This window comes from Mesoplodon mirus (genome assembly GCF_964341445.2).
Source record: "Mesoplodon mirus genome assembly, chromosome: 4".
NCBI classification, from domain to species: Eukaryota; Metazoa; Chordata; class Mammalia; order Artiodactyla; family Ziphiidae; genus Mesoplodon; species Mesoplodon mirus.
This window is the reverse complement of record NC_138979.1, coordinates 148958899-148974005: the sequence shown is the minus strand read 5'-3', so window position 1 is coordinate 148974005 and position 15107 is coordinate 148958899. Positions and strand designations below refer to the sequence as shown.

General features: G+C 43.6%; 1 protein-coding gene across 1 annotated transcript in view; it reads right to left on the bottom strand.

The window, feature by feature from the left end:
* SYT16 (synaptotagmin 16) overlaps positions 1–9977 on the bottom strand; it is a 243089-nt gene extending 233112 nt beyond the window's left edge. Inside the window, exon 1 of the mRNA XM_082617802.1 lies at positions 9895–9977. Within this exon, the coding sequence (XP_082473928.1) occupies positions 9895–9907 (13 nt within the window). The 5' untranslated portion in view covers positions 9908–9977. The remainder of the gene's footprint in view (positions 1–9894) is intronic.
* Positions 9978–15107: the final 5130 nt, after the last annotated feature.

Sequence of the window (15107 nt, the reverse complement as noted above, 5' to 3'; positions counted from 1 at the left end):
AAAGGCAGGATCCATGAAGAACTGATAAACTGGACTTCGTTAAAATTAATAACTTCTGCTCTGTGAAAGACAATGTCAAGAGAATTGGAAGACAAGCCATAGACTAGGAGAAAATATTTGCAAAAGATACAGCTGATAAAGGACAGTTATCCAAAATATTCAAAGAACTATATAACTCAACAATAAGGAAACAAACCACTCAATTAAAAAAATGGATCAAGACCTTAACAAACACCTCACCAAAAAATATATTCAGATGTCAAATAAGCATATTAAAAGATGCTCCACATCTCATCAGGAATGTGAATTAAAACAATGAGATACCACTACACTCCTAGTATCTAATGGCCAAGCAGAAAGGCTCTGGGTTCAATGAACCAGTCATCTCTGGTGGTAAGGATGAAGTTCTGTACTGAAAACAGGGTCTTTGGGAAGAGCCCCAAAATGAAGGGAAAGACCACTGGACATCTTCACCTCCCAAACTCACAAGATGATAAAAGCTGGGCCTACATGCATGCACGCACAGAGTAAGAGACAGAAAACATTGTTCAAGGGTCACTGAAACATGAAAACATTGTTCATGTTATAAAAGTAGTTTTGACCTTGCTGACCCTCTAAAAGTCTTAGGAACCTTGACCACCCTGGGCTCTCAGGTCCACACTGTGAGAACTGTGTAAAGGATGGGATCCAGGAAAGAGGAGGCTCACAGTAAAGAAGCAGACTGAATTTAGCAAACATTTGAATGGTTACTCTAAGCAGGCCACCCATGCTTATTCAATAGAATGACAAAGTCGAGGAAATATACCTAAAAGTGGACCTTTTCCTCAAGGGGCATATAGAATAGACAGAGGTTAAAATAGAAAAATATAACCAAAGAGGTATAGGTAAAATGAATGACGGATTCTGTTTGGGAGAGTTGATAAAGACGTCAAAGACAAAACAGCATGTGATTTGGACCACAATGGGGGAGAGACACCTTTTTAAGAAATTAATTTCTGACTCTCCCTTTCTATTCATTTTATAAACAGTGATTTTATCAGATAAAAACAGAAATGCTTGTCTCAGGGAGCTAACTCAATTTCTAAAGACTAGGATAGTCTTATCTCGATTACAAGGAGCTAATGACTCTGGTTACAGCTCTTTTACTATAGAAGAGCTTTCAGGTGACAAGTAGCAACCAAAAATGAAAGTGCTCCGAGTTTCAAGAAAGGGACATGAAGTCAAAATCAATACTTTAGGGGTGGGATAGGGAGGGTGGGAGGGAGGGAGACGCAAGAGGGAAGAGATATGGGAACATATGTATATGTATAACTGATTCACTTTGTTATAAAGCAGAAACTAACACACCATTGTAAAGCAATTACACTCCAATAAAGATGTAAAAAAAATCAATAATTTACATTAGGCAAACCTTTTCCAAATAGTTTCATTTTCTAAGCTCTAACTAACTAACTAACTAACTAACTAAATAGAATAACCTTCTGATTTCCAGAAGCCCTGCCCAGACTCCTAACCTAGAGAGCTGACAAATGTGTGTTGTTTTAATCCACTGAGTTTGTTGTAATTTGTTATTCAGCAATAGATAACAAATACAGGGAGAGCACAAAGAAAAATAACACGTATAGCTGTAATTATGACAGTAATGATCACCCCTAAAATCTAACAATTGATTTTATGCAAATAGACCCATTAGGGAAAACACTGCAATGCACCTCTAAAAAGTCTAAGGAAAGGATGGTAGGGGCTGAGGGGTGAAGGGTTGTCTTCCACCTCCTCCCTGTAGAAAAGTGGGGGCAGGCTGGTTGAAGGCAGCCTAGCTTCTGGGGACTCTACAAACCTGAGATTGACAAAGTCAGTGTGTCTCAGCCAAAACTCAAAGGAATAGTGAAACCAAAGGAAAACAAACAAACAAACAAACAAACGATCGGCAGGTACAGAGATTACAGAATGAGCTGGGAAGCAAGAGAAACAGGGACTAACAAGATGGGCAGTGAGAGGGCCTCCCAGGGCAGGAGTGAAACAGAGAAAGGCTACTCTCAGACCTGGATGGTCAAGGTCAGGACCAGCAGAGACAGCAGGCAGATGAGGTCATTATATATGGACATTACTAGAAGATTAAGCCTTTTTAGAGCTCAGTAATGGGACCACCAGCAATATCCTCAGGCTTATCATCATCACTGGACAAGCTTTTATAAGACTTCAGAGCCAGCTCTGAGGACACACCCCAAAGCAACCTCCACCCAGTGCTACAGCTACCCATCAGTCATGGCCACACAAGAGGCAGGCCACAAAGCCCAGAGAGATCCCCGAGAGCCAATCAGCAGAGAGGATCCCAGAATGCTCCTGGATCTTCAGTAGAAGAGGTAGTTGTTGGAGCCCCTCTAAGAGCCCAGCACTGAAACCTCCCAGATTGTTAAAGGCTGTATGTACGCATCTGCACCACAAGCCCACGTGCTCACATGCTGCACCACACTTGCACAAAACAATGAGCACTGGAAAAGAACACATCACAATTAATACTGCTACGTAAAATCTGAGTTCTGCATCTCCCGGTGATTCTACTTGGAGTCTCTTCCCTGCAGTCTTACATTTCTAAACAGATCATTTGGTCTTCATTTTATATTCTTCACAAGGAAAAACGGAATCAATGACTAGGGACCCCATTTCTGAAGGTCGGACCTTTCTTGTAACATAAGGCACATACTATGGGAAGGATGTTGTAGGGAATGAGACAGACAATTATTTAATGGCTACTGTGTGCACGATCTCAGTTAATTCTTGCAACTCCTCAGAGCGGAAAAAGACAAAGCCTCCAGGAAGTTAAACAACCTCCCTGAGGTTACCCAGCCAGTAAGTGGCAGGGCCAGAGTTCAAAACTCTGAAACTAGGCCTGTGCTTTCTTCGACCATCCCACAGAGAGTTCATCAATCTTTTGAAATTTCTATTGAGCTAACTAAATTGAAAATCTAACTTTGACTGGTAACAGATTATGATTAAAGTAGTATATAAATATACTAGTATATAAGCCAGGGAAATTTTCACATAGGGTGGATAAAATCATTAAACGTCTCTTAACCTTTGCTCCATTGTAAGTCAAACTATAAAATGTGACTTAGTGCATTCCTAAAATTAGAACTCTCAAAAATATTATACTCTGGTAATAAGAAAATCTAATGTAAAGGGATAGTATCTATGCATAAATTTAAACTGCCTAAAATCAGTTGTGCATAGTCCCTTAATGCAAGGTTGATAACTGCACATAAGAATTCTGTCTGCAATATGTGCTTCAGATACCTCCCTAATTTATTAGAAAGAGCTGTCAATCATTTTACCATCATTTTAACATACAGATAATCATTGTCAAATGGTATAATGGGCATGTTTTAAATCAATCCATAATGCTAAATAATAGTAATTAATTACTAAATGATATCCTAGTGACCTAAAAGAATAAATGTAATCCACATCTACCCACACTCAGGAGGTTTACTCCTCCCAAGAGATCTGGCCCATTTCTATTACAAAACATTAGAAAGTCAGCTCAGTCAAAAAAAAAAGCTTCACTGGACTTACTAAATCAAAGATGCCATGCTGAAATTAAAACTTAGGGAATTCTACTCAATGAAATTAGTATGAAATTAGTCATTCTAACTTTCAGAATGTTTCATTAGGATAACATCAAATAAATAAATTGGTCCAGAATACTGTCTCCTTACCCATCTTTATGTTTTCTTCAGGAATTTAATTCTTGGTTTAAAAACAGGAGGAGTTTGGAAAACAAAACAAAAACAAGCAGCTTCTCAGACTCCTCTTTCTTCTACACCATTTATAATTACCCAAGCTTTGTCAGCTTTTCAAACTCAGAACAACTGCACAACCCATATTTGTCAAATCAGTGCGTTTCTCAGAACTCTGGTTACTATCCTGCAACACGAACAAGTTCTAAATGCTATCATCTTGTATTACAGAATTGTTACTTTTCTTAAGTGCAATAGCAGCATGAGGGTTATGGGAGAAAAAAATGTACACAGAAGCCACTGAACATCAGTGGTTAAAATAACATGATGTCTTGGAATTGCTTTCAAAATAACACCTAAAAATGGGGGAGGGGAGAGCGGGTATGTAAATGCAAAATGCTGATAATTTTTAAAGCTGGGTTACCTGAGTACATGGGGTTCATTATACTATTCTCTCTTCTTTCATATGTACATGAAATTTTCCATAATAAAAAGTTTTGTGAACATCATCATCTCAAACCAGAATTAGGAGTCCAGAATTGTGTCTTTCAATATTATTTCTTTCAAAAAGTACACTAAATAGTATTAGAGCACAATGCCTAGAATTACAGATCAGCATCCCAGTGCTGTCATTTATGGGTTTTTTTTTTAATTGAAGTATAGTTGATTTACAATGTTTTGTTAATTTCTGCTATACAGCAAAGTGATTCAGTTATACATATGTATCAGAAAGGGAATGTAAAAAAAAACAATACCTTTTAAAAATCTCACTAAAAAAAAGAAAAATACTTAGGAATAAACCTGACCAAGGAGGCAAAGACTTATATGCTGAGAACTATAAAACATTAATAAAGGAAACTGAAGATAATTCAAAGAAATGGAAAGATATCCCATGCTCTTGGATTGGAAGAATTAATATTGTTAAAATGGCCATACTACCCAAAGCAATCTACAGAGTTAATGTGATCCCTATCAAATTACCCATGACATTTTTCACAGAGCTAGAATAAATAATCCTAAAATTTACATGGAACCATATGCTTTGTTTTGTTTTTCAAATTTACAGAAGAGTTGCAAGAATAGTACAAAGAACTCCTAGATTCACCAAATGTTAAGATTTGGCATATTTTATCTCCTTCTTTCTTGTATAACACACATATACATAAATATGCACACATACACACAAACATTTTTCTCCTAAACCATTTGAGATTTAGTTGCAGACATCATGTCCCCTTACTCCTAAGGACTCCAGTTTCCCCTAAGGAAGACAGTCCCTTCCAAACTGTAGTAAAAACATCCTATTTTGGGAATCTAACATTGATACAAGGCTATTATCCAACATACAATCCATATTCAAATTTCCCCAATTATTACAATTTGTCCTTTGTAGCATTTTTTCCTGATATGGGTCAGATCCAAAACCATCTATTGCATTTACTTATCTCCTTAGTCTCCTTCAATCTAGAACCGTGCCTCAGGCATCTTTCATGACACTGACTTTTGTGGAACGTCTCCAAATGTGGGCTTGTCTGCTATTTCTTCCTGATTAGGATCAGGTTATGTGTTTTTGGCATAAGTGTCACTGTATCCTTCTCAGGGCTTCAGATCAGGAAGCACAGGATACCAGTTTGCCCCATTACTAGTGATGCTAACTTTGATGGTTTGGTTAAGGTAGTGAACCCCACGTTTCTGCACTGTAACATTACCCTTTTCCCCTTTGCAATTAATAAGAAATCTGTGGGGCAATTCCCCAAAAATGTAAATATTCTGGCCTTCAAGTTTTCACACAATACTTTAGCATCCATGGATGATTACTGTATGAATCAAGTGTTCCTATGATGGTTGCAAAGTAGTCATTTTCTAACTCTTTTTGTCTATATTTTTTAGTTGGCATCATTTCCAATCGTAATAAATATTAAAAACTTACAAACAAGTTTACTCAAGAATTTGAGTACTTTTTCACTCAAAGTCAAGCAATTTTCTTTTAAATCCTCAACACCCTAAGTCCTGAACATCTCAAGTGTAACTGTTTAGCAGAGATCCCTAACCTTTACCTGCTTAGAGCCTAAATTTGATTTTTCCCTCCCCTGCTTTCTCTTCCTTCTGTCCTCCAGGACTAAGCAGAGTGGAAACTGCTGCTCGGATAAGTAGGATGGGTAAGAAGGAAATTCCAGGTTGTCGACCAGTAAACAGAGGGAGGAATGGCCTGTGGGGTAGCAACTTGTGGATGGACCCGGCCAAAATGACACACTACCAACCAGTAAACCAGGAGCAACCAGACGGGGACTAGATATTTCCCTGATGAAGCCAAATATTCATCCACAACAGCCCCAAAGACCCATCCACCCAAGAATGCCCCGAGAGTTCCAGGGCATAATACAATTACGTATCTCCAACATTGCCCAAACATGCCTGGCAGTTCCTGAGAAATTATGCTTATAAACAGACTACAGTGACTTTAACAATAAAGACTCATAAGGGGAAGTATTAGTAGTGGAACGAACGACATAAATGGAAGAAAAAGAGAAAACTACTTCACTATGATCTGGAAACACAAAACTATCTGCAACGCTGTAACCGAAAGTGGGGTCCGGCAGCTTGCCACTCAAAAGCCAATAAAGAGGCAAGGCTGGTGGAAAGGAAAGTTTGCTTTATTTTGGATGCTGACAAACTTGGGGCGGGGGCAGGGAGGAGGCAGACTTCTGTCCAAAGCCCGCCCCCCACCCGACAATCAGTGGGCAAGAGCTTTTATAGGTGAAGGGAGGGGGCTACATGCAGAAACAGGACAGTCAGCTGTGCCAGTCATCTTGAAATTGGTCATGTGGTGGTCTGACCAGCATCATCTTGATTGTTTTAAATACGATTAGTCTTCAGTTCCAGGGTCAGTTTGTTCCCACTTCCTTGAGGCCAATTCTTGGAATTGTGGCAGCTTATGTCATGGCTACAGCCTGGTCATCATGTGGTTAACTTCCTCCACCTGGTGGAGGTTTTAGTATCCACAAGACAGCTCACAGGATAGGGCTCAGAATATTATCTATAGCCCTTGAGGAGGAACTAAAGGTCCTTAACTATGCTTAATGACTAAATTATTATTATTTACTCTTGTTGGACTGTTTTCCTTTGTTTCTGCATTTTCTCACTTCTCTGATTAAACTTATTCTACGGCTAAAGTTTTCCCACAGACAAAAGGCAGGCAGAGGACATGGGGGGCAAGGGCCATAGGGTCCTGCTCCATTTCAATACTTATTACTGAGAAACTCAAGAAACATAGGTCAAATACCTATGTACCACCACTTTAAATAATAACCAGGCTGCTCATATTAACAGGGTTTTAGGGGGTTTTTTTCTACTAGTCTCACCTTTTTTCTATTACAATTCCTCCCAACTGTTTCAACCTTTTAAAGATCTTATAAACCTGAGTTATACAAATAAAGACATGCATAGCCCAAGGGGAATTTAGTGTGAAGGTCTCAAAGATCCTTATCATTTCACCATAACTCTCTGAAAACCAAGGTGAGGCTCTCAGATTCTCCATTCTTCCTCTGGAATCTGCCCTCAGACACCATGCTGTCCGAACATCTTCATTCTATTTGTTACATTCTTTTCGGTGAACATTATAAGTTGTCAGGCAAATATTTTTAAAATATCTCTATTTTATACACATTTACATACCACATTCGCAAAGGAGGTCCTTCTAGATTCCTTCCAGAAATGACTGGAGAGGATTCAGGTTTTGATCGGCTTTAGAACTAATTTTTCTCTCAAGGGGAAATTTCTTGGGGGCCAAAAATAGAGAAAGCAGTCAGCTATAGCCCTAAAGCAACAGTGCCCAGGTTTGATTTATGTTCATGAGGCCATGTACCCGCCACACAGTGACAGGTCTGAAGAAGGGACTGTCACTCTGTGCTCCTACCTGCCTCTCACCTATCATTCCCACACTTTAGATGAGAGAAGGACAGCGAGCATGGTTGCTTCACCTGGAACTTGATAGAAACATAAAATTCTCGGACTACAACCCAGGCTTACTGAATCACAGACTCTGGGAGGGCCAGCAATCTGTTTTAACAAGCCCTTCAGGTGATTCTGATACAGATTAAAATCTGAGATGTATTACTTAAAAAAATAACGTCAAAGTATTTTTGAAAGCTCTTGGAGTAATTCTAATAAGCAACCAAGCTGAGATCACCTTTATGCTAACTGTAAGGGAATTGTGGGACTGTAAGCTGTAGATATCGTCAAGATTTAGAGAGAATTTTTCAAGACACTGGCTGAGAATACTTCCCTACTTTTCATTTCCCTAGTAGGGACACATAGTAAGTCTCTCACTCTACTTCTGAATGAGAACAAAGACAAACTAATTATCCTTTACCTCTGGAAACCTTTCATAGTTTCAGCTCCATGCCAGCTGAGAACGAACATAATTAAGATTGCACCTAAAAATCGGCTCAAGAGCTAAGCTGGTTGAATATTACCATTTTTTCCATAAACAAAACAAATGGGCTAAAGTTTGATTCTTCAGTAGAGTTGAATATAGCTTGTAAGGAAGTCGAAGAAATATTTCTCTAAATAAATTGGGCAGAGCACAGCTAATTTTTTTTCTAGGATACCAAATGTATCACCTTTACCCTAAATATAAGAAAATGAATAATGGTACACTGTCCCACAGCATTTGTGGGATGCAAAAAAATGCCTATAGATACTTCAGGGCCCTTTGCCTTTGTTTTTAAGGAATACAAGAATAAGGCCAAATCTAATTATCGTCCTCTTTTTTGAGTATTACTTTGTTAATAAAAGGCTAAATCCATAATTTCTTTTCCTAGACAAAAAATAAAAAAACAGTGAGCTAAACTACACTTTTTATAAATGAGCAAAGAAAAAGAGAGGCTTGGCTCAAATTAGCCAATTTTATTATAAACACCTGATCTCGATTTTTTCATTTAAAAAGGGGGAGAACATGTGGGTATCTCCACACATATAAACTGATGGCAAAGAAAGAGGGCAACTACCCTGTACTAAGAGCTACGATGTGCTCATCACCGCAGGAGATGTGACAGATTTGTCCCGACTTTAAAGATAAAGAAACTGAAGTCATTTGGAACCTTCCATGGTCCCATGGAAGTGAATTTCAGAGGTTTCAAATACAAGTCTGTTTGGCTACAGAAACCCATGTTCTCTGCACTATAGCAAAGCTGTGTTCTTGGCTGGGGTAATAGTTTGTTTAAAAGAAAAATAATAATAAATTATTGCAGAAATGCTGACCCCCATCTTCCCATCTTTGTCCCTTCTCACCTTTCAACGATGCCTACCAAAGGGCCTCTCCAGCCAGTACACCATTCATTCATTCATTCATTTAAGCCCCTAACATGTGCCAGGTCTGTACTAGGGGCTCAGACACAACACCTCCTGCATGCTAGGTACGCAGCAGGTGTGACCAGTGGTTTTACTCGGACCTCCCTTGGAGGTTCCACCAACACACACCCAGCTTCCAACACAGCTAACTTAACCAGCTTTCACAGATATGATTCCATTTCCAAAAGCACTGAGCAATAAAGCAGTTGTGCCAAGATGCCGAAAGCAGGCCAACCCAGAACCTTCCAACACTTCCGTTCAGCAGTTTTAACCTGACAGGTCCGCGCGCTCACCTCGTTCACTGTCCATGGTGACCAGAACGTTCTCTGGCCGCTGGGAACACGGCCCGGCTGGGGCCACTGGGCAGCCGACCGCTCAGGCCACCCTTATGCCCAGAAGGCGAGCACGCAAACCCAGCCCAGAACTCGGGGCGAACCTTGAATTCAGCGCCAAGAGCTCGCGGCGCCTGGGTGGCAGGGTTCCTCAAAGGTCGGCTCTAGCCCGGGGACACCCCCCCAAAGGGCTGCGTTGGCAAGGCCCGCTGCCCCGCGGCATCGAGCGTCCCCTCCACCTGGGCGTCCACCGCGCGCCCTTCTGCCACATCCCTCCGGGACGGGCTGCCAGGGCCGCCTGCGCCTCTCCAGTAATGCCCGGCCGCAGAGGGTGACGGGCGGAGGGGCGAGAGGGCACCCGGCCGCGGCTCCCGCGAGCCCTGCACAAAGGCGGGCGTCGGAAACAGGAGGACTTCCCACCCCCGGGGCCCGCGGCCTCCCACCCGCGGCCTCCGCCGCCCGAGCGCACTTACTGTCGGTCGCCATGGTCCGGCCCGGGGCTCCGGGGCGGCCGCCAGCGGCTGAGGTACCGGCGCCGAGCCGGGCCGGCGCGCTCCTCGCCAGGCCCCGCGCGCTCGGGGGCCGCGCCGCGCACAGCCCCTCCCGCCGCGCGCCCCCGCCGCGCCGCCCCGCGCCCCGAGAGCTCAGGCCCGCGGGCAGAGCCGGCCGAGCCCCGGGGCGCGGCGGCTGAAGCGCGGGTCCTCCTCCCCGACCCTCCCCCTAACACAATGAACGCAGCCACTTGGAAGAACACTCCTGGCCGCGCTCCTTTCCCACCACGTTCCCCGCTACGTTCTCGTTTACTTCTCACCTTTTCCAATGTCCACCTCATCCTTGCCTCGACCTTCCTGCCTGCGGCTTGGCACCTCCAACCACTGGAAGGAGCAAAGCAGGGAAAGAGAGTTGAGAGTGGGAGGCGCCGCTCAGCCAGGTGCAGGACGCACTAATCTCCTGGCCCGAGAGCTCCTGGGAAACCCGCCCAGCACCACCCTGGTAGGTTCCAAGGGTCCCGTGCTTCTCGTGTTACCATCTGTTTGGTCTCCAGTGTGAAACCAGTGTCTGGCACATAGTAGGCTCTCAGTAAATATCTGTTGGGTAGGTGGGTGAATGGCTATATGACGGAGGCCTGCTTGAATAAATGAAGGATTGAATAAATGGCCAACTAACTGGATGCCACCTGGATGAGCAACTGATTACCACATGACCACCGGCCCAACCCAGCCCTACCAGCTGACTTTGAGTGGATCCTCGAGTACCCTGAATCAGACTGAATGAGGGAGCCAATGAATGAGTTTTATGCCTCCCAGGCCCTTCATGATTCAGGAGGGCTCCAAGCTGAATCCATCTGTGAGAGATGTATGAATGTTCTTGAAGTCCAGAAACCAATTTCTGATGGGCTCTTGGTATATCAGGGGGAGTGGTACCTGAGACCCCCCCATGTCCCTGATGTAAACAATCAAATGACTCAAACATGTGTCCTGAAGCATATGGTGGCTATTTACTTCTTACAGATACATCTGTTTGATGCATTTGGGGAAGCACCTTCCACCCAATCAGTAGGGATCCCAGTAGGGCTCATCCCAGCCCTGGGCTAGACACTGAGAAGACACTGAAGTAAGGCAGGGGCAGAAGCAGCTCCCATTTGGCTGGGCAGACACAGAAGGCAACCAGGGGACACGCCAGGACTCCTTTCTGATCCATCCACAGAGCGCAGATGAGGGAGACATGGATAGTCTGATTGGGCCCCATATCCAGAGCCAGTACATCTGAAGTGGGACTGAGGGCATCATTTCTTTTGTTGTTTGTTTTTGATCGTTTTGTGTTGAACACAGGTGATTCTGAAGCACACTTATAATTAACCTCAGAGATCTGGCTCATTTGGCTTTCACACCAACCCTCTGTGGTAGGCCCCAATGCAGAAAGACTTGAAATGGGTTAGATGGAGGACAGGGGGAGAAAAAGGATTAAATATGACCCCGGAGTTTTGACATTGTTGGAGGCTCACAAACCAGGAGGTTAAGCTGATTTGAGGGGGAAGATGGTGATTTGGGTTTGAAGTCATTTGAAGGGTCCGTAGAACATTGGTGAGGTTCTTTATTCATTAACTGAGCCTACCTGTGTAAGTCAGAAAGACGAAAAACCATAACTCAACGTATAAGTTCAATAATTGTTTTCTGGATGACCAGTTCGAAAGCAAGTTTATTAGCCTGGAGCCAGATGTCAGATGAGGAGCGTTAAGGAATAAGTAGACCTCATAGAGGTAGAGGCCCTGGTATAGATAATTCTCTCCAAAAGTCTGGCAGTACAGGGCATGAGGAATGGAGAGCTCCAGAGGAGAACAGGCTTGAGGTGAGATTGGTTTTTTGTTTTGTTTTTTAAGATAGAGGATTGTTCAGAAGGAAAGACACTTCTGCCCTTCTATTCAAATATGTAAAAGAAAAAAATTCGCTTTTCTACAACTAAGTTAACTTTCTGGCCCAAGTCCGAATTCCACCTATTGTTAGGAACCTTGATGTGAGTCAGTTCGTGATACACTCCATCAATTCAGAGGCAATTCAGAGATTTCCCTCCCCACTTTTTCTTGCAGTTGGGGAAACGTTTGGAGGGAAGGGTTATAAAGCATCAGGACTGTGAAGAGGTATTTGGCCCTCGGGCACGTCTCCTCCCTGTGAGGGACCACTTGTCTGCATTTCAGAGCTCATCAGACCTCCTCAGTCAGGAACGGCCCCCAGTTGTCTGTCCACGAGTGCGGCATCCGTTGCTCTGTCCTCTGGCCCACACCCAAAGCCTCTCCGGGTCTGACTCTTTCTCCTTGACCTTCCCATTGCTTTTGAGGGGAAGGAGGATGATGTGCCCATGCCATTCTGGGGAAACAGGGAAACCTGGGAAGGAGTCTCAGGCCTTTTCTAACAAGCCACACACACAATCACTTTTTTGTTATCATTCTTTTACTGTAGTGATGAAGAGGAACTCTGCATGGTTTGCCAACAAACAAGACGTGTTTAATATGGTGCTAGACAAAGATCTCCCTAAGTCTCAATTGCCCCAATCTATCTGTAAGTTCTACCAGTTATTAGCAATAGGACTTTTCTCTAAGAAAGTAAAAGGAATGAGTACAGGATGTTTTCAACTACATATGATGCATAAGGGTGGCTTAAACAGTAAGAACGTTGTATTGTCTCCTATAATGAGGAATGCAAAGGTGGGTGGTCCCATGGTTAGTTTGGCATCTCAACAGTGTCAGTGGAAAGTCAGACTCCTTCCCTCTTCCTCCTCGGCCATCCTGAGTCTGTTGGCAGCAGTCCCCCCTCATGATCACAGTAAGATGAAACCTCATGTTCTCACAGGACAACTTTCCAAAAGGAGAGGGAGGGCATTCCTTCTCATCTCTCTCTGCAGTCAGGGAAGACAATCTTTGTAAATAGCTCCCTCCATCAACTAACTCTAGCTGCAGTGGAGGCTGGGAAAGCAAATGTCTGTTATTTTGAGCTTCTCTGATATGAGGTAGGTTCTGTCAACAAGGAAGAAGGGAGTAGGGAGGGGCTGTTAAGAATCTCTCCTCAGTTCTCTCCTTGATGACCCTTCCTCTCTCCATGGCCGAGGAAATCTGTCTCCCAATAAGAAGCTGGAAAAATGACTGTTAAAATATCCTGTTTTCTTGCACATCTGTGTCTTGTATGTGGACCTTAGCTTTTGAAATTCAAAAGCCAAGGTTTTGGCCCATTTGAGTTCTCTACACAAACTAAGGCCACAGATGCCAAGGTCTACGAGCCACAACTACTGAGCCCACGTGCCACAACTACTGAAGCCTGCACATCTAGAGCCCGTGCTCCACAACAAGAGAGGCCACTGCAATGAGAAGCCCGCACACTGCAACGAAGAGTGGCCCCTGCTCACTGCAACTAGAGAAAGCCTGTGTGCAGCCACAAAAACAGCCAAAAATAAATAATAAATAAATTTTTTTAAAAAGAGACATGGTAAATAAAGTTACATATTAGGAGTGAAAACTACCTAAGTCCATATCAAGCTAGGATTCCAACACACTTCCAAGGGGAGAAGAAGGAGCCACCACAGAGAAAGGATCTGAAATACAGAGAAAGGCGGGAATAGGTTTTGGATGAAAGATTGGCTGGCGTCACCAGTGTACAGAGTTCCACCTTGGAGAGAAAGACGCATTTTTAGTCTCAGAAACTTAAGTTGAGGAAAACAGGCTGATGAAGGTCCTCTTTGTGGTTGGAAGAGGGAGGTTGAGGGAGTGCAGGCATGCTCTGTGGCCCCAGAGTTCTCTGTAATGTAGGACACATGCTGAGTTGCCAGGAAGGAAGGGAGCAGAGAGAAGGTTGAGGGCTTAGGACAGTGGGAACGGTTTAAACTGCCTCTGTTAGGAAGGGAATCCAAGGGATGAATAGAAGAAAAGGACTTCCGGTCCACAGCGAGGACCCACCTGGAATTGGCCTCGGGAACCCAGGAAGCAAGGCAGCCATGTGGAAGCTTTCTCCAGCATCACTGGGGAAAGCAGGGGATGGAAGGGGATGGGACTTGAAGGAAGGCTAAAAGACGGAGGAATTCGAGGTCACCGTGTCCCCATAGCTACTAGCCACAGGGCTCAGCGGGTTGGAAGGATAAGTGAAGCCACAGCAGGAGTGAGGAGGGACTGGGAGAATGCAGAGGCCCAGGGCCTGGAGCCCCTGAAGACCTAAGTAGGAGGACAGGCTCGAATGGCCTGGGAGAACGTTTGCTCTTGGGGCTTTGTATCCATAAGGGGAGTCGGGACAGGGAAAAGACTGGACCAACCATGTGTTCATAAAATGCTTTAGCTAAGGTGATTACTGAAGTGTGATTGCTGCAGGCCTTTTCTGACTTTGCCATAATTGTGACTCAAATGTCACCATCCATGTTGCTTGAGTTCATTTCCAGAATAAGAAAGGACAAATACCTCTTATACATGTGGTGTACACGCAGCGTGGAAATCACCATATAGGCCCTCTGAACCTTGACCTGTGACCACATCCTGTTGACTTTATCAGCGCTCTGGCTATAAACAAGCCTAAGAGCAGCGAGCGGGGAGGGGCTGCAGCCACTTTCTGTGGGTCTGCGTCACGGCAGAGACTATTTTTGGTTGAAAAAGCTATTGCTTTGTCTCTTTGTTAGAGTAGGTGAAAATAGAAAAATTACTTTAACTATGATTTGTGCATGTAGCCTGTGAGCTTCTGAGCAATTTATCTGACAAGAGAAGAGAGGAGTTTTTGTTTGTTTTATGTAAAACTGGCCTTTGATTTTCATTTGGACTCTCTATCTGTCCTAAGCAGCTGAACTCCAATACTTCAGAACATTCAGATATAATATGGATAATGGTAATAGACAGAGACAGCTTTTTCAAAATAGGCATTAGATAATAAGTAGATCATGCTCTGATTTAACCCTTGCAAGTCACACAGGGAATGGGCAGAAATAAGACAGGGCTAATCAGGTGCAAGTCCGGTCCAGAAAGTGCAGGGAAGTCCTGGGTCCTGGCCCTGCAGTTTGGTGATTAAATTCCCAGCAGTCGCTGGAGAGAATCAATGGCTTAAAATTAGAAAATCACAGCGCTTATGGTTGCCTGTCTCCCACTGCAGTTGCCTCTTAGCTGGTCCATACATGATGCCAGGTAAATGTTTAAGAAATCTAAGGTGGAATTTAGAAGAGG